At 48.7% G+C, this 19,724-nt stretch overlaps 1 protein-coding gene across 5 annotated transcripts in view; it reads right to left on the bottom strand.

The window, feature by feature from the left end:
- Nucleotides 1-16,178, bottom strand: part of MGMT (O-6-methylguanine-DNA methyltransferase) — a 303,731-nt gene extending 287,553 nt beyond the window's left edge. The window contains exon 1 of one of the 5 annotated variants that reach the window (XM_063782276.1): nucleotides 15,750-16,178. Coding sequence is in view for 3 of the 5 variants with exons in the window: in XM_001142341.7 (XP_001142341.1) it covers nucleotides 15,895-15,975 (81 nt within the window). In the remaining 2 variants the exon portion in view is untranslated. Of the gene's footprint in view, nucleotides 1-14,619; nucleotides 14,806-15,749 lie in introns of those variants that run through there. The other 4 variants (XM_001142341.7, XM_054660006.2, XM_063782277.1 and 1 more) reach the window with 4 other exon arrangements.
- Between the last annotated feature and the right edge of the window lie 3,546 nt (nucleotides 16,179-19,724).

The following is a 19,724-nucleotide window of genomic DNA, read 5'->3' as shown; positions in this document are numbered from 1 at the left end:
CTGCATGTGAAGTTGTATTATATTACATGAATGCAGATTATGATAACCATAAGCTAAGTATGTACATTACACATCCTAAAGCAGCCACTAAAAAAGAAGAGAGACAGCTAACAAGCCAACAGTGTAGACAGAATGTTAAATTGGAATCATTCAAAAACATATCCAAATAACTGAAAAGAAGCTATGGAAGATGGAGGAAGGGCAAAAAGAACAAATTGGTGAATGACAAATGAACAGCCAGATGGTATACTTAAACTCAACCATATTAATAATTACATTAAATGTAAATGGCCTAAATACTCCAATTTTACAAAGACATTGTCAGATTAGATTTTTTAAAGCAAGAAACCCAACTGTGTTGTCTACAAGAAACACATGTTAAATGTAATGACAAGAACAGGTTAAACGTAAAAGAATGGAAAAACAGTTACCACAGAAACACTAATCAAAAGAAAGCTGGAGTGGCTATCCTAATATCAAATAATTTCAAAAAAGGAATATGACAACAAAACTAGAGAAGGCCATTTCATAAGAGTAAAGGTTAATTCCCCATGAGGATGTTAAAATTCGAAACATGTATGCACCTAATGAAATCACTTAGAACAGATGAACCAAGAACCAACAGAACTGAAAGGGGTGATAAGTCTCCAATCATAGCTGGAGATGTCAATACTCTGAATAATTTTTAGAATAGGGAAACAAAATTCAATAAGGATACAGAAGGCTTGAAGAGCATTATCAACAAACCTTACCCAACTACATTTAAAGAGCACTCCACCCAAGAACCACAGAGTATACACTCTTCAAACATCCACCAAGGTAGACCATATTCTGGGCCGTAAAACAACTCTCAACAAATCTAGGAGGATTAAAATCATAACAGGTATGTCCTCTGACTACAAGGTAACTCACCCCTGCAGATCAATAACAGAAAAATACTGGGAAAGTACCCAAATATTTTTTAAATCCCCAAATTCTTGGAAATTAAATGATGTACTAATAAATAACCCATGCATTAAAGAAGAAACCACAAGGAAAATTGGGAAATACGCCACTCTGAATCAAAATGAAAACACAGCATGTCTACCTGTGAGCACACCTAAAGCAGTGCTTAGAGAGAATTTTTAGCATTAAATGTTTATATGAGAAAAGAAGAAAGGAAAATCAAATGATCTAAGCCTCTACCCTAAGAAACTACAAAAAAGAAAGCAAACTAAACTGAAAGTCAGCACAAGAAAGCAATAATAAACAGCAGAAATCAGTAAGAGAGAAAAATCAAGTAACGAAAGTTGGTTCTCTGAAAAGAAACAGATAAACCTCTAGCCAGACCAGTTAGCAAAAAAGGGGACAAAGTGCAAATTACCAATATCAGGAATAAAAATAAGGACATGACTCAAAATCCCACAAACATTAAAAGGATAATAAATGAATATAAAAATAACTTTAGGCCAATAAATTCAACAAACTTAGATGAAATGGTCAAATTCCTTGATAAATACAAAATCCCAAAAAGTCACTCAAGAAGAAATAAATGACCTGAATGGCCCTATAGCTACTAAAAAAAACTGAATTCATAGTTAATGTTATTTTCACAAAGAAAACTTCAAACACAAACGGCTTCACTGGTAAATCCTATGAAGCATTCAAAGAAGAGACAATGCTAATGGTACACAAACTAATCCAAAATATAGAAGAGGCCTCATTTTATGAGTGCAAGATTGCCCTCCTAACAAAGCAGACAGACACTCCAGGAATGCTGCTGACCAACACCTCTCATGAACAGACACACAATCCTCAAACATATCAACACGTCAAATCCAGCAATCTATGAAAACAGTAATTCACCAAGTCCAGGTGGGCATTTATCCAGGAACACAAAATTGGTTGAAGACATGGAAACCAATGAGAGTTATCCACCATATTCACTGCAGAAAAGAGTAAAACATCCCCCATCTGCTAAAGGGCACCTGCACAAACTATGGCTGACCACACACCGCACGGTGAAAGACGACACAGAAGCCATGCTGGGGAAAACTGTGGATGCCTCCGCAAGGGCCAAGATATTGACACCAAACTCTAGGAGGAAGGCACGGTCAGGGCAACAGGCAGGTTCACTTCAGAATGTCCTGACGAAGCAATCAAACTTCACTAAATCTTGACCTTCTAAACATTCTGTGACCTAATGGGAAGAGCAGCAAAGCACTTCTGCCACAAACCAGAATGACGCTGCCACCAGGAGGGCTCCACAAGTGGCAGAGACTGCTGATGAACTTACCAACTTCATTTTAGAACAAAAGCTTTGCTAGTGTGAATGACTCACAAACAACAGTTATTCAGACTTGTGTATCTGGCGGATGTTTTCTCAAAAATGAATAGTCTGTACCTGTAATGAACACAACTGACAGTATCTGCTGCTGCTGATAAAAGGGGAACTTTCTTTTTAAAAAATGTTTTTGTAGAGATGGGATTTTGCTATATTGCCCAGGCTGGTCTCCAACTCCTGGCCTCAAGTGATCCTCCCACCTCAGCCTCCCAAGTGCTGGAATCACAGTCATGAGCCAGTGTGCCCAGCCAGAACTTTCAAGTGATGATTAAAATGTTAGAATACTGGTACCCACCACCATGGCTTCCCAATACTAAATGACTTTCCTAAGGAGAAAGGTGGTGATATTAACAAATATTATTTTTAGGACTGTATTAGGAAACATCAATATTTGGAAGATCTGTATAACTCAATGAAGCAACATTTTCCACAGGGCCGATGAAAGACGCTACGAAATCACTCAAAGTGCAAGGCATACCTGTGGATTTTAACGTCATAGAGAGCAAAAAGTTCACAGAGGGGGTCTCGGATTGCACCCTGCTACAAACCCTCAGGAAACTACCACTTGCGGAGTCCTGATGTAGCGTCAAAGGAAAATATCCTCAATTATCTGAGAAAGCTGTTAAAACACTATTCCCTTTTAATTACTTACCTGAGTGAGGCCAGATTCTCTTGATGCGCTTCAACCCAAACATATCACAACAGACTGAATGAAGCAGGAGAAGCTAGCTGTCTTCTATTCATCCAGGCATTATGAAGTTTTAAAAAATGGAAAGTGATAACATTCCTCCCTAATTGGTTTTTATGGAAAATATAGCTACTTTTTATTTTAAAATGTTATTTATGCAAAAAGCTAATAGGTTTATCGTCTAAATGAATCAATATTTTAAAATTTCTCACTGCTAATTTCTAATGGGGTATTAATATATAATTCAGGTAATCTCTTTGGGATCCCTCATAAGTTTTAACTGTGCAAAAAGGCTCTAAGACCAAACAATGTGAGGACCCCCAGCAAGGAGGGCAAACACAGATCCCACCCCACCACTCCAACCCCACCCCAACCCCTCCACAACACGGAGAGGGCCCTTTAGGGACCTAATCTCACCTTCTACAAACATGAGAACGGAGAAACACACTCATGTCCTCCACCAAAGGAAGAACGTGAGGGTTCTTGTCTGCCCTCGTAGGAAAATGCTTGTTCTCCCTTTTTTCGTAAAAGCTTTCCACCACCTCCACTCTACCATCATCACTCACACAAACTTTTCCACAAAAACGTGACGGATTCTCTTTGGGAGACGTTCTCATAAGGATCCACTCGAGAACTTTTCACTATTTTAGCTTAAAGTTGGAAAAAACGAGCAGAATACTTTGGCACAGCAAGTCAGTATATGACTACAATTCCATATGAAAACATTTAAAATACATTAGATTTTTGGTCAAGATGAAAGACAAAAAAAAATCAACCAATCTATTTTAGTTGGGTTCCCATGGTAACTGTACAATTGGGGTTTTCAATATAACATCCCCAAGGCCCAATGCACACTTGTAAAATATACTTCCAACAGCCTGAATTGTTTTTACATTACAGCACTCCCAGGAAGATCAATTATTATATGTCCCCACCCTAACTATTAGTGGCAGGAGATGTTAACACTATTTGCCATATTAACATAACTCATGTAAGGAACACTACATATCACAATAATTATATAAAACTAATCATACACTTCAGATTCATCAAACATGTTCTGGGTAATAAACTGATACAACCGCTGTCACAGAACCGTGTTTACGAAATGTAAGAAATCACGCCCAACTACAGACCAAACCATTATGCCTCTCTTATTGATTTCAAGGATAAACAGAATCAATCATTAATAATTACATGATAAGATGACCCTCAAGGTTAATCATATTCTTAGAGACTCTCACTATGGAACTGAACAACAAACATAGTTGTGCTAATAAATAAATAAATAAAAGATAACGAAGAAGTGAAATCCACAGTTTAAATAGTAAGAGCACTACAGGAAGCAGAGCACATTCCCTAAGCCAGGACTCTGGCTTCACCTGTACTCACCACAGCATCTGCTCCCTGCACAGCTGGGCCCCCCAAAGCCCGATGCCAGGGGCACAGTGCCAGCCTGCACTGCAAGGCCACAGCCAGCCAGAAGTAGGGGCATAGCCAGAGCTTAGGAACGGCAAGATCCTTCAGGAAAAGGCTGACAATTTGAGTTTCCTTTGCAACAATCATAAAATCCCTGTGAACTTGATATATTTTGCAGATCTACAATCCACAGCATGAATTGGTGAGTTCGACAGAAGTAAATTTAACGTTTTCTATCTACCTTTTCTATGTCCCCCCCATCAGCAGCCACATAAGCCAATTTGGTGAGGCGTGGGCCAGCAGGGCTTTCAGCAAGAAATGTCTTGCAAGGTCCCTAAATCAACAGAGACCTCCAAACAGTCTCAGAGAGCTATCTTAGCCTGAAAAGCAGCAAAGAGTATGGTTCTGAGAGATGTAGCTGGTGTCCAACCAGACGACCACATGCTGTCCTTTGAACCAGGCTGGATTAGTGTGTGTATACTGACCAAACTGGAGGGGGGGAAAAAAATCAACCAACCAACAAAAAGAATCCCAATGAATCTGTAGAGACTGGTTTTAAAAACCCAGTCTGGCAGCATTTGAGCTGGTCTCTCCTTCCCATCAGGGCGCAGGTTCCTCTACCGCTTACCAGAGCAAGCCCACCCAGGGCCAGGACGGCACCAGGCCTTTCCATGGTCTGCTGGCCTCTGGAGTCTCCTGTCTTGCCTGCTGTGCCCTATTCCCACAACCACTGATGTTTCCGGTCATGAAATCTGGGTTTCTGTTTGTTACCTGTTTTTTACTGCGATACACTCATATCTTTTGGGATGCCAAGAGCTAAACCTGAGAACAGTGACTTTTTGGAGCACTGTCTGATGACAAAGTTATCCTCAGCCTCAAATTCCAACTTCATACACAATCCCTTGATGAGTTTTGTGCCTTTGAAACAACTTTAGTGTGTAATTCACCTATATATTGGTTTGCCTGGGCTGCCGTAACACAATACCAGACTGGGGGCTTAACCAACAGACATTTATCTTCTCACGGTTCTGGAGGCTGGCAAGTGAGAGCTGCTGGTCCTGGCGGATTCCGTTTCCGGTGAGGGCTCCTTTCCTGGCTTGCACACAGCCTCCTCCTCGCTGTGTCCTCACATGGTATGGGAGGGAGAGATCCTCTCTTTCTCTTCTAAGAAAAAAGATCCTCTCTTTCTCTGCCAAGGCCATCAATCCTAGCAGAGTAGGATCCCACTCTTATGACTCAGTTAGCCTTAATTTCCTCCTAAAGGCCCTGTCTCCAAATACAGCCAAATTGGAGGTCAGGACTTCAGCCTGTGAATCTTGGGGACACGGTTCAGTCCACAGCACCCTGTGTCCAGCACTCTGTGCTGGGCCTTCCATCCAGTAGAAACCACACACCAGGCCTTGGAGAGCATCCAATCTAGCATCCCACCATCAAGAGATGGAAACAATACAAGTCTAGTAGAAAACAGTGGTGTGTGAACGGCCCCAGAGAGAGAGAGATCGTGGGGGCTGAAGTAGCTTCTGGAAGAAGTGAGAGTGGGGAAGATTCAGAGAGAGGGCAGCAGAGCATGTCTGCGTGGGGATCGGGTCAGAAGCGGTTCCCTGAGGATACAGCAGAGGCTGCTCTGGGAAGAGAGGGACACGAGTCCCCCACTCACCCAACCTCAGGGCAGAGCACAGATGCAGAGGCCCAAACACAGGAGGCCAGCACTGCTGGGGTCCCACGAGCCCACAGACTTGCCTGGCCTGAGAGAGGGGTCCACAGGCGGGGAGGCTGCGAGGACCATGTGGCTGGCTCTCACCCTGTCTGTGCCAGTGCCCAGCTCAAAACCATTTCTGGTCTTCACTAAGCTACTCCTGTGGTGGACCCTGCCACTCAGTCTGGTGTGGGTTCGACATGTCCAGAAGCTTCCCAGGTGTCTTAAAGATAGAAGAGGGAGGCAGTGTGGGCGTGCAGGACACCCTGAGTTGGGAGGGTCCCCGGCCCCTTGTAGCAGGACACACAGGGCAGCACCCCCTCCAGCCAAGCCCTGCAGCCCCAGCGTGACCTTGGTGCCAGAGCTGACCTCCCCACCCAGCCACTCCCAGCAGCCTGGCGATGGGTCCCAGCATCCTGAGTCACGCCGGCTAAGCTAGGGCAGTGTGAGCACCCAGGAACCCCAACAGACCATGGAACCAGCACTGCCCCAGGCAGCGGTTCCCCCAGGAGCCGTGGGATTCCTGGGAACCCAGGACATCCCTGGAGACCATGGAGCTGCTTCTCCTCAGCCAATACCAGAGCCTTCCACCCTTCCAAGAAGCCGTCTGCTGCAACTGTCATGATCTCCACAGCTGGGGGAGAAGCGTCTCAGGCCCAAAGAAGGCAAGTCTTATGAGCAAAAGATCCCCACACCCAGAAGAGAAAAATGTCTGAGGAAGTGAGAACCATGACCCTGAAGGCTTTCTGGAGTGACAAACAATCCAAAAAATGTGACAAGGACAGCGGGGGCCACGTCCAGCTAAAGGGAAGTGACCCAGGCTCTGGGAGATGTTCTAATTACACTCATGGCAAAATACAACAGGAAGGCTTACAAGCCCATGCTTCCGGAGAACCAAAAAAAAAGAAAATTCAACGACTGCTTCTGCCTCAAGGCCCAGGTGGACTCAAGCTAGTGGCAAAGTGACAGCAGTGATGCCCAGGAGGACCCTGGAATGAGAGCCGAGGGAGGCAGGGACCACCCACCCCAGTCTGCCTGGGACATCCCCATTTTAGCACAGAAAGTCCTGCCTCCTGGCAAATGGTTGGTCACCTGTGAATATGGTCATGGATTGTGGCTTTCCAAGAGCCTGTGCTCTTGCTGGGCCAAGGACGACCACAGGGTGGTCAACTGTGGCCAAGAGGGTAGATAACGTTGAACTTTAAGAACATTAACTTCAGAACCTGTGCATTCCTTCTAAGGAATAGTTCTTATTTCAGAAGTGGCACCATGGAAGCAACCTCCTCAGCAACCTCCTGTGTCCTGGTGGGAAGCCCCTCCCTTCCCACGTCGCCTGCCTCTCAGGCTGGCCTGGGCTGGAGGCTGACGGCCTGCAGAGGCACTGGGAGCGTGCTGATCGGCCCGCACCCCGCACAACCACAGCATCCATCTGACTCGACAGCTTAATCTGATGATAACACAATGGTGACAGAAACGAATTTTTCTGCACAATAAAGAATAGCACACATGGGCTTTTCTTGGGATAGCTAGCTAAATTCAGTAACTTTTAGAAATATATCATTCCTTTTCTTCGCCCATTATTCTAGGAACTTCCCCTCGAGCGTTAAAGGCCTTGTAAGACCCGCTGCATCCGCCGTGCCCCACGCCTCTCATGCACCGTGCTGAGGGTGGCACGCACTTTCTCATCTGATCCCCCATCACCCAGACACACACAGCCCTGCCCTGCTGGCACGACTTTAACTAGATGACAACTGCAGGAGGCTGAGACCCTGGCTTTAACACTCCTAGAGTGAATCCAGGCCCGCAACAGTGGCCTCAACGCTCCCCACCCAACCCCGTGACCCTCCTAGGACTTCCCATCTGTGCTTCCAACACACCGACCTGCAGCCATCTAGGCACCTGCAGCTCTCACTCGTCCCCTGGAAGCCTCCTTCCCAGACCTTTTCACCTCTCACTGTTCAAATCTCCACTCGAAAGCCACCTCCTCAGAGGGGACTTCTTCAACATCTTCAACCACTTACCAAGCTCCCCACCCCCTCCACCAACAAAGGCCAGGCTCTTCACCTCATTCAGTCTAGCCAGCCCTCACCAGTACCTACAAAATGTATGGGTGTGACAAGCACATCTCCCTACCACACGGGGAGCCCCTTGAAGACAAGGCCACTGTAAGCCCAGGGCCCGGAGGAAGCCCAGCCACCCTCGTCAATCTCTGCTGCCCAGGGGCACACTCAGCCGCACCAGCCCACGAAACACGTCATGGTGTTTAAGGCCCCAGCACACACTATTTCTAATTTGCATTCTTATGTGACTGTACCTCTAACACCTGACGGTTTGGTTTTTAAAATTTCTTGACTCCTGCAGGACGTACAGGTTGCCCCCAACAGGGACGGGCTGGGGTGGGAGCAATGGTAATGAGCCTGGGTCCACCACTGCCATCCTCGCCTGAACACGGCTGCAGTCGGGAAATCTCCCGCCTCAGAACCCAGATGCCAGGCAGGGCAGAGGGTGGCCTGTTTACTCTTCCAAAGCCAGATCCTTTATCTGGCTTCCCTCACATAAAAAGCACACACACCAAGGCTTTCGTCTCTCTCAATAAGAAAAGCGATTCTAAACTTAGTCCCTCATAACCACACTCTGCGACTCCCACCTGCTCCGCTCTCACCAGAAGCCACCAGGGTTGACCCCAGCTATACCTCCTGGAACTGTCCCCGCCCTGCCAGGCCTGCTGCCACCATCCTGCATCCTCTGCCCCGATCAGCCCCCTGCCAGCCCCGTGATCTTCTCTGGGAAGCACTGACAGGCTAGTGTTCCCCACTCACAAGACTCCCAAGGCCCTTCACCCAGCACAGCATTTGGGCTCCCTAGGCCCTGGCCCCACCGGCTAGCTCTGCCTTCCTGTCCAGCCCCACATGCCTGCCACACCCTGCTCAAATTCAACTATGGCCAGGTCCCCAAATGTACCCCCGTCCACAGTCCCACTGCTCTGCTCAAAATGCCCACCCCTTGTGCCACTTGGAGAAACCTGACTGGTAGCCACAGTCCCGCAAATGTTTCAGAGGGAATCAGGCATGGGTCCCTGGCCTGCAGGGACATGGTGAAGCGTGTGCACAGTCCCGGGACATGGCTGGCCCTCTGCATCCTCCCATCTTTACTCTGGCCCCACTGCCCTGGTCGTTCCACTCTCTAGTGGGGTGCGGGGTAGGCACAAGGCACACGCAGGGACAGCTTTGCCATCCCCAAGTCCTCACTGCATCCAGCCTCAGCTACGGCTCAACGCCTTCAAGCAGGAATACACTTGGGCGAATTGCTTTTCCCACAATGCTAAAGACAACACTTGGTCACACTGATGTTCAGAAAACATTAGCTACATAAACAGGTCTGTGTCTGTTTACACCCTGTCTTGCCCCTTAAAGGACTTCTAACAGCTTCTCAGGCTCATCGTTGCAAAGCCAGCCTGGCACCAGTGGTTATGAGCCTGCACTTGGTTATCAAATAAATCTGGGTTGAAAACAAAACTCTACCTCTATCCCAGGAGACCTGTGCAAGTCACTCAAACTCTCCGAGGCCCGGGTTCCTCATATGCAAAATAAAGACACTCACAGCGCCTTCTCCTTCATGGGGTGGTGGTGAGCCTTTCCTAAGTTGGTCTGTACAAGGCAACAAGCGCAGCACGCCCAGAATAACCACCAGGGTGAGCTGAACCGTGACAGGAGATTAAGGAGACACCCCAAATAAAAATAAGGCCCATTTCCACAAACACACGAAATGCTGCAGACTTCCCATTTTTGACCAAGTTTACCCAGCGGACCTGCGTTACCCCTCACTGCTGTGGTCTAAACGGCCGTCACACATGGGAAAATACTGTCACATGCTGGTGTCACTGCTGGTTCCTGACCACTGCCATCGTGTCAGATCCTGTGTCGGTCCTTTGGGAAGTTCTTTCAATATAACAGATGAATAATGTCAAGGCTCCCAGTGTCTCAGGCTGTCAGCAACTGCCAAGTGCCCCTAGGAGCACACATGAAGCCCACCTGCCCACTCTAGGCCGATGTGGCACACCTGAACCTTTAGAATGCTTCCACCTCGAGAATGTCTACTGTGAAAAGACAGAAGCAGGTGGCAGAGCCAGTAGCCTCTTTACAGACAAAAGGACTTCAGGGACCTAGTAAATGAATAGGGAACTACCTTATGCTGCACACAGACAATGCTCTGTGACCTTCTGGAACCTCAGACGCACCAGAGGTGGCAAACGTGGCCAAGTGATCCCGACCTCTAGTCCTGCCTCCACCAAAACAGAGCGACTCTGCATCCGCAAACACCAACTGCCTTCATTCAGGCCTCCCCAGCGCCAGGCCTCCTTCTGGATGGGAACTGTCCCTGGCCCTACTTTTGGAGAAATCTGGCCTTGGAAGGTTAAGTAACTCTGCTCAAGGGCACAGGATTGTAACTTGTAAAGCAGGTCCAAACGGAAGCCGATCTGTTCCCAGAAGGCGCACTTCTGACCACCATGCACATGCCCCCGGTGAGGGCTTGCGTGTGTGCAGATCTTCAAAATACAGATTCGGATTGGACTGGGGGGAAAATGAGGGCTCGAAATGGTTCTTCACCGTCTTCTTGTTTGATCCTTCCGTGAGACTCAGCTCCAAATTAAAATTTCTATCCATGTAGTAGATAGAAATTTTACTTTTAAAAAAATATGTATTTACTGTCTCGTGTGCCTATACTTACCCAGGTAGACCGAATAAGCATAATCGTCCCCACCCAATGGATGAGGAGGTGCCTGGAGGGCTAAGAGTTGCCCAGGGTGACCCAGCTAGGAAACAGCATCACTCCCACACACCGCCTGGCACTTCCTGTAGAAAAGCTCAATTCAGTCCCACAAAATGTATTCAGCTGTGCCTCTGAAAGTGAACCCTCACCTGAGACCAGGACAATGCCTTGACCCAGAGGGGGATTAAAAACAAGACAACCCTCTCAAAAGGAAAGAAGGGGTGAAATATGATACGGGCTGCCTGTGCTTCGCGTTTGTTTGTAAAACTGACGCCAAAGTTTTGGTAACATCTGCATCTTGTCATACCCACAAAACTGAAAACTCAAAAGCAATGATAACGTGTTGGGTTTGCAATTTGAAGAGATTCACGTCTCTTGGGAGTTACAAAACCGTACTCAGACCCATATGCACAGACAACCTGCAGCAATGCCAACTGCCGATGGATCCTTCTGGAAGGGACTCGGAGCTTGCCTGGGCTGGAGAGTGCTACTTCCCAGAGGATCCTAAGGCCTTCCCTAGAGGTGCTCAAGCATTAGGGTCTGCCAGAATCCCCTGGCATCCCCAGGTTCTGGTCCTGTAGGTCTCCCATGGGGCCCTGCTAATCGAGAGACCTCTCTACCCAGCACCCACAGTAATTCTGATGCAGAGGGCCCAGGTCACCCTCAGAGAAATGCTCCTCCGCTGTTGCCTGTGAAGATCCCACTTTACGGAGAGCAACAGGTTCAAGGGGCTGTGACTCGTCAGGCCTTGCTGGAATCGCATTCCAGTAGTGGCTCTTACCCCACACAAGCAGGAGAGACACCTGAACATGATATCCCCGGCTGCCCACCGGAGTCCCCTTGACTGGGGAGTACAATGTAGCTAAAAGTTTAAAAACAAATGATAAATAACTAGCAATTATTTATTGCATTTCAACATAAAATGCCCCATCTCCTTCTCTGCCCTGAGATTCAGTCACTCTCTTCACCCACCTAAATATCTCTGAACATCCCGTGCCAGAATTGCCTGATCCATCAATAAGGCAAGCGCTTTCTAAACCTCTACGCATATGACTCAATTTGTCAGTAAAAACTGCCACCCGCGCTGTGCTTGCAGAAAAATGTCCATAAACACATTATTGCGACTGGCAGAACGATGTCTATAATAAAAACAAATAGATTTAACAAGTGCCTCCTTTTACAAGCCACGCCGCTGGTGGACTATCCATTTGGTGTCCCCCAGCCCAGACTTCTGGGAATGGGCGGCAGGGCTGGGTGGGAGACTCTGCTGACTTCACAAGCATCACAGGTAGGAAATTATTCTACCAAGAAACTTTTAGGAGTAGGAGAGTGAACACACCAGGCATTTATTGCGCTCTCACCATTCCTTTCATGGTTACACACACTATGACTAATTTAACAACCATAAGAAAATGTTTTTGTAGAATTTTTTTACTGGTTTTAGAACAGCTACCTCCAGGTGGGGTGAAGGGGACATGAGGCCTCCTTGGAGAACCCTGCTTTGCTGCTGAGCCACTGATTTAACTGAAAACAACTTGTGGTGTCCAAACCAAGTTTCACCATTCAGAGCATCCGCATGGGCAGCCCCCAGGGCGGCCTATTCAGTTACTTAGCTGGAGGAGCTTTGGGAGCGCAGGCTGCTGAGGACTGGCTTTGCTGCTGGGACCGAGCACCTCGGCAGGACTCAGTCTTTGATTCCTTTACGGGTGATCCACACCCGCCAAAGCCACTCTAATACTTCAAAGATCAACAAAGTCACAAAAGTGATTTCTTCCTCTTCATAAATCACTTCAATAGCTCTATGAAGAAGTCAGTCATTCATTACATTCCATACTATATTCATTAGTTTTCCCCAAACTATGCAGCCCTCCGATATAAGCTGTACTGTTAATTTTTTTAAGTCAAAAGAAAACTAGACTATGTCCACCAGCAGATATGCAGCAATTAATGAAAAGCCACAGAACACACATCTTGCAACATTTGGTCCACAACACAAGGTCTCCAACTTCTACTTACCTATGCCCAAGACAGGCCTGCAGAGCTAACAGCATAGGTTCACAAAATCCTCATGCCAACCAAGGACCCTCCTGCACAGCTCAAACCTCCTCCCTCCCAGATAAATCCTTTCACTTCAAAACAAGAGTGGGGCGAAGGGCTGGCTTGTGCATCATGAGTGTCTATATAAAGACCACTCTCACCCCACAGTCAGGTGATGGTTTATGTGTCTTCTCTGATTTTAAATCCTTCAGGTTTCGTTTAAATAATATCCTGCGAGGCCAGGCATGGTGGCTCATGCCTATAATTCCAGCACTTTGGGAGGCCTAGGAGGGAAGATCACTTGAGTCCAGGACTTCGAGACCACCCTAGGCAACATAGGGAGACCCTGGCCTCTAAAAACAACAACAACAAACAGCCAGGTATGGTGGCACACACCTGTAGTCCCTGGTAGTTAGGAGGTCAAAGCAGGAGGTTCGCTTGAGCCCAGGAGCTTGAGGCTGCAGGGAGCCATGATCTCATCACTGCACTCCAGCCTGGGCAAAAGACCAAGACCTTGTCTCTCAAAATAATAAAATAATATTCTGCGGTAAGACCCCAGCTCTTTCAGAAAGTAGCTGCATTAAAAACTACTTGTCCCAGGAAACAGAGGGTCAGGAAGGACTGTAGCAACAGCCCAAGAGCCGAATGAGCACAGGGCCCTGCAGGGTCTGGGAGGCTCAATGTGTCCCCTGGAGGGACTAGAGTCCCAAACGGAAGTCAAAAACCTCAGGGCAAGTGGATCTGGACATGGAACTTTATGCTGGGGAAGGGGGTCAGAATGAAGTGCAAAAACAAGAATAATGCTAAAGGAAAAGATAATGCAGAAAATTCAGTTTTGCCTCCATTTTTTTTCTGTCAAAGAGAATATACTGAAAAGAGCATTAGCACCAAAAAGAAAAATGGAAGGTCTGAATCACTGGCTCCTAAATGTGTGTCCTCTGCAAAACAGGACAGACAATTTAGTAACTTTATTTTATTATAAAATACTGAAAGAGTCAGGGTTTTGGTGTCCTAAGAAAGGGTGGGAAGAGGACTGGAGAGGAACAAACTCTGAGGGGGCAATGGGGAAGACAAGTTCTTTTTCAGGCCCTTCCTACCCAATTCTTCCCTGCAAAAGGACAGAGGAGGCCCTGATTGAGACACCTGGGGAGGAAACCCAAACAACGAAAAATAAGGCCCAGGTGATATCAAAGTAAGACCTCAACAAGGTTCAAGAATCTGAGCAGCTGAACAAGGTGCTACCCAATGTGTACCTAGGGCTCTATTTCTTTCAACCTTACTAACAGCAAAGCCTTTTTAAAGTAGTGCCTAATACTATTAGTTAAATCCTTATTTTGATACAGATTTTTTTTTTCCCCTTCAGGACAGTTTCACTCTCGTCGCCCAGGTTGGAGCGCAATGGCACAATCTCGGCTCACTGCAACCTCCGCCTCCCAGGTTCAAGCAATTCTCCTGCCTCAGTCTCCCAAGTAACTGGGATTACCAGCATGCACCACCACGCCTGGATAATTTTTGTATTTTTAGTAGAAACGGGGTTTCACCATGTTGGCCAGGCTGGTCTCAAACTCCTGACTTCAGGTGATCCACCCACCTCGGCCTCCCAAAGTGCTGAGATTACAGGCATGACCCACTGTGCCTGGCCCAGATTTTTTTTTTTTTAATGAAAATATATACATTGAAAAGTACCTGAGTATAGCTCCGTACTGGTGGTCTACTTCATCCCGGCCCTTGACTGTGGCAGACACTACTCCACTATTCAAATTCTAACCCGAGACGGAGGGCCCAGGAAGAAAGACACGTGGCAGAGCAAGGCCAGCTCTCCTCTGCTACCTGCAGTCAGACTCCGGGTCTGGGCAAGTATCCTGGCCCTCTGAGTTAACGTGACGTTAACAATCAGCCAGGCTCTTGACGCGGTTTCCTTCAAAGTTTTCACACCCCCACCCACCAGGTGCGCTAAGCTTTGGGTTTTTAAAATCTTGTTCATCTCCCGGAGTGTTTTAGCCATTGCGAGGGCCCTGAAAATAACAAAACCATCTCCTAGACACCTGCCCAGGGATGGGGGAGATGACGGGAGAGCCTGACTTAACAGATACTCTATAGGTTTATATTTGGATGTCTATGTAAATAACCAGTCTAATTCTCAGCTCTCTGTGCTTCACATTCTACTGAGAACAGCTGTGGTGACCCCTCTCTGGACCAAGCCGCTTCCCTGTCTGATGATGGTCTCAGCAGGCATAGGTTGCACACACATGTACAAAGTCTGCTTTCCAGGACAGAAAGCCAGCTACTCAGCTGAAGCAACTGAGAGCAAACACCACCCTGAGATTTCAGGAGATGATGAACCCAGGAGTGCGAAATACATAGTTCAGAACTCCTCTGCGGTGTTATAACCGACATTACGGTGCCCAGTGTGTGTGGCTCTCCAGCGAGCCTTGCTTACTCTAAGTGTTGATGAATACAGTTAGGGTATGATGTACACAAACACCAGCCATAGTAACCAGGAGGCCCCTAGAACTTGGCCTCCAGCAGGAAGGAAATATGGGACTCTGCGTAAGTATGCTAAAGGGTTGCTGCAAGCCAAGGCCCGCGCAGGGGCTTCTGGAAGCTTCCTGGAGCAGCTGGCGGAGGGAAAGCTGGCAGCATGGAAGGGTAGGAAGAACCCGGGGCCCGGGCCTGGGGCTGGCACCTAGAGGTAAGGCAGGGGCTGCCACGACCCCCGCCACACGCCAGTCCACAGTCACTGCAGCGCAGCCTAGTCCAGGAACCCCAGGCCCGGGGGAAGGCTGGGCAACACCTGGGAGGCACTTGGGGCGCACCTGGAGCTCGCCCGGGGTGGGTGGGGGTCAGGGCGGCCCCACACCCGACGGCGAAGTGAGGACGCCTGCAGGACCACTTGAGGCTGCCACCGTCCCGAGGGAGAGCTCCGCACTCTGCCGGGAGCGAGGCGACCCAGACACTCACCAAGTCGCAAACGGTGCGGACCGCGAGGACCTGCGGGCGTCGGGACGCAAAGCGTTCTAGGGGCGCGGGCTGTCCCAGCATATCCGGGGCGCGGGGGCGGGGCCGAGGGGCACGGGGATGGCGGCGTGGGGCGGGGTCTAGAGCGGGGCGGAGCCGAGGACCTGAGAAAAGCAAAAGAGCGCGCGGGGGCGGGGCCGGGGCGCGCGAGGGCGGAGCCGGGGCTGAGCCCGGGCGGGGCGGGGTGTTCCCGCCCGACCGGGTCGGCGCATGCCCGGTGCGGCGGCGCCGGGCCTGAGGCAGTCTGCGCAGCCTCGCTGGACGCCGGCGCGCCGGCCCTGGTTCTCCGTCAGCGCCGCTGCCCTGTGCGCCTGACCCGGATGGCCCTTCGGCCGGTACAAGCCGGGCGCGCCTTCCCAGCTTCCGCCTCAGGCTCTGTGCCTTAGTTTGCCAAATAGCCCGTACCTTTTCCTGTCACAGGGATAGTCCGCGGGCGTGCAAGCGACCTGCCACGTGCCCGAGTGGTCCTGAAAGCGCGCGGGGGTCGTAGGACGGCGCCCGCTTAGTGAGAATCCCGGTCCTGCTCGGGGCGGCTACGCTGAGCCCGGAGCGCGAGTCTCTCCCCTCCTGGGGCCGCTCCCCTAGTCAGGGACCCCCAGACCAGCAGAGACCCTGTCAGGGGGCCGTGGGGGCAGCCTCCAGGGCCTGTGGTGGGCGATGCCGTCCAGGGGCTGCAGTCACCGATGGCCTAGACACTGCCAGGGCCTGACTCAGCCGCTCTCCAGAGAGCACACAGGGTTCCAGGCCCTGCTTGGGGTTGTGTGGACGTTATTAGGAGTTGAATTGTGTCCACCAGAGAAGCTATGTTGGAGTCCTAACTCCCAGTACCTCACAGTGTGACCTTATTTGGAGATGTGGACTTTACAGAGGTTAAAATGAAGCCATCAATTAGTGGGCCCCTCATCCGGTATGACTCGTGTCCTTATAGGCAGAAGGCCGCTTGGGGAGGAGGATTGGAGGGCTGCACCTGCAAGCCACCAGAAGCCTAAGAGGACAGACCCTTCCCTGGAGCCTTCGGAGGGAGCAGAGGACACTCTTCCCTGGAGCCTTCAGAGGGAGCAGGATCCTAACACACCTCGGTTTCAAACTTCTGGCCCCCGGAAGTGTGAGACAATAGGTTTCTGTTGTTTGAAGCCACTCAGTGTGTGGCAATTTATTATGGCAGCCCCAGGCAATGGGTACAGAAACCATTGTCTCTAACATGGTTGGCATAAGCACCCCAGGGAGTAGTATCATCCTTGGAGGCTTCAGAGAGGTCACACACCCCTTGGCAGTTTCAAGGATCCCATCCAAGGCCCACATGTTCTAAGCCACCATGCTACAGGCCTTCTAGGTTCTGTTTGTTATCTTAATGGAAAGGGGTCTTCACCTTCCCAGTGAAGTTTCCCTGTTGGGATTCGGCCAATGCTCATACTTTAGTATTTGTGAGTTGCAGGATCCAACATATTAGCATGAGTGATAAGGGTTGTTCAGAGGAGAACTTCAGCAGGATTTGCTTTGGGATGAGCCCTGGTGACAATACAGGCTGCATCATTGATCCTCCGAGGTTCCCCACCCCGGACCCTGCCTTGGATGAGACATGTTTTAAATAGCTGCTTGTGGGAAATAAACTAGGCCCTGAGTACACGATATAATGGTCAAATCAAGGCACTTTTTCCCCACTGAACCTGGACACAGCCTCGGAATCCTTCTCAACACTGTGTTCCAAGCAGCCATTCACATTTAAACTAATGTGGAAGGACAGATGAAACATGTTTGCCCTTGGCTCTGGTTTTTTCCATTAGCCTTCTATAAGACTTCGGGAAACTCGTCTGACTTCTCTAATCCTCAGTTTCATACTCTGTAAAGGAGTCTTATGATAATGTACCCTACGTGTGTACAAACTATCCCTCCATATTAGGGCATGTGTGCATAGGGAAAATAAACCACCAGCACCACACCACACTACTAAGAAATAATGCTATACACCTGGCCACTTACAGCCTGTTACTACCAGGACCCAGTTAGAACCGGGATCCTAATAGAACCAAAGGAAAAACAATGCCGAAATGGAATCAGAGTGCCGACTGGTATTCTAACAAGTGTGCTGTTAAGTACTTTCGCAGTTAACACATGACTCATACGTTTATCTGAATAATATTTTAAGACGAATCCCTAAACTCTTAAGAAAAAGAGACTGGCCAGTCTTAGCATCTCTGATTCACCACCCTAGGAAAGAAAGGCCAATGTGGTCATCCAAAGGCCCTTTAGGAGGGCCCTGTGGGAATGGGGAGGCGGTCCACGAGAGAAAGTGCTGGCTTCCCAGGGAGATGTATGGACCTGGCCCTGGCTGCACTGACGGAACTCAGTCCCCTTGCTGGCCTGGTGGGAAGAACTATGTGAAGGGCCACAGCTACTTCAGTGGTAAGGACTGTGTCAGGGGCTCCAGGATCAGGAACCAAATAAGGGTCTCATTGCAGAGGGGAAAGAGGAAAAAGGCCACCACCTGACCAAGGACTGGCCTGCAAAAGACCAGGATTCAAGGATGTGACTGCTTAGGGGGTCTGATGAGCAGAACTCAAACTCACACTCCTTACACCTGCTGGTGCAAGCTCCTCCCTTCATCATGGTAATTTCAAAAACCCAAGTTTTCATCAAGAGCTCCCCACGCCTCTCCCCCTTGTCCCATTACAATCTCATCATCGCCTGTGTGTTCGTCCTACTGTTAAAGGAACACAGGATGGCTCCAAAGCCGGGAGGTCGCCGGGTCCACTGAAGAGTAAGGAACACAGGACAGGGAAGCTCGGATGTGGTGCCAGCCCTGCCCCTCACTGAGCAACCACCTGACTTCTCTGTTCATAGGATGACAGTGCAGGACTGGTTGGGTGAGATTCCTTTGAGGTCTCCCATCTTCAGATTAACAAATCACAACCCCTTTTCCTCCAGACACAGATTCCTATGAAGAACTTTTTACAAAAGAGGTGGGAAAACCACAAAAGGGTATGCTCAACTGCAGTCCGACTTCCTCAAGGAGCCCCCTGGATTTCCTTTAAGATCAGCCAGCTTTCTTGTGGGCACTGGGAACAACGTTAATTTGCATAGTTTCTTTAAACATCCAAATGGATACCTTTCGGGTTAAGCAAATGAACATGACATGCGATTGCTTCTAATGATTTGCAACCCAAGAAATTTGTTTAATAAGCCTGTCTTCCCAAGCTACTTTTGTGACATTAGAGACCACTTACAACAAAGCTGCCTTCAGTAGTCAAACTTAATCCTTACTACCCTACCTTTGGGAAATGAAGGGATTTTATAACGATCACATAAAACCTTATGTGGTTTGAAAGCCCCAAACTCTGGACAAATGTGTGATGGTCGTGTAACAAAAGAAACATATTACAGAGCTCCTCACTTTAAGTGTTTTACATATGGTTTGCTTTTAGGATAGCATCTCAAGTGGAGGGTTTTGCTGATTAACACAATTGATTTTCTTAGTCCCAGTGTTCCTGTAAATGTTGGAGCCAAGAGCTGGAGTCAGCGCCTTGGACCTGGGAGAGGCCAGGAGGCCAGGGAGCCTCAAGCACTCTGGAGGAAGAAGCCTGAAATGAAAAGGTGGGGGCCATCAGTACCGGGGTTGAATGCCAGGTGCTTCTGATTACGCTCCTGTGTGACACTAGTTGTCAGCATGGCAGAGGCATCGTGGTGTAACTGCAGCAGGGTGTGTAATCCACTAGTGGGCAGGAGAGAGGGTGGGAAGGAGGGACTTCAGGCTTTGCCTCACATAGAGGGTAAGG

The sequence above is a fragment of the Pan troglodytes genome, chromosome 8 (genome assembly GCF_028858775.2).
Source record: "Pan troglodytes isolate AG18354 chromosome 8, NHGRI_mPanTro3-v2.0_pri, whole genome shotgun sequence".
NCBI classification, from domain to species: Eukaryota; Metazoa; Chordata; class Mammalia; order Primates; family Hominidae; genus Pan; species Pan troglodytes.
The sequence above is the reverse complement of the archived record's forward strand: the minus strand, read 5'-3'. Positions and strand labels throughout refer to the sequence as shown.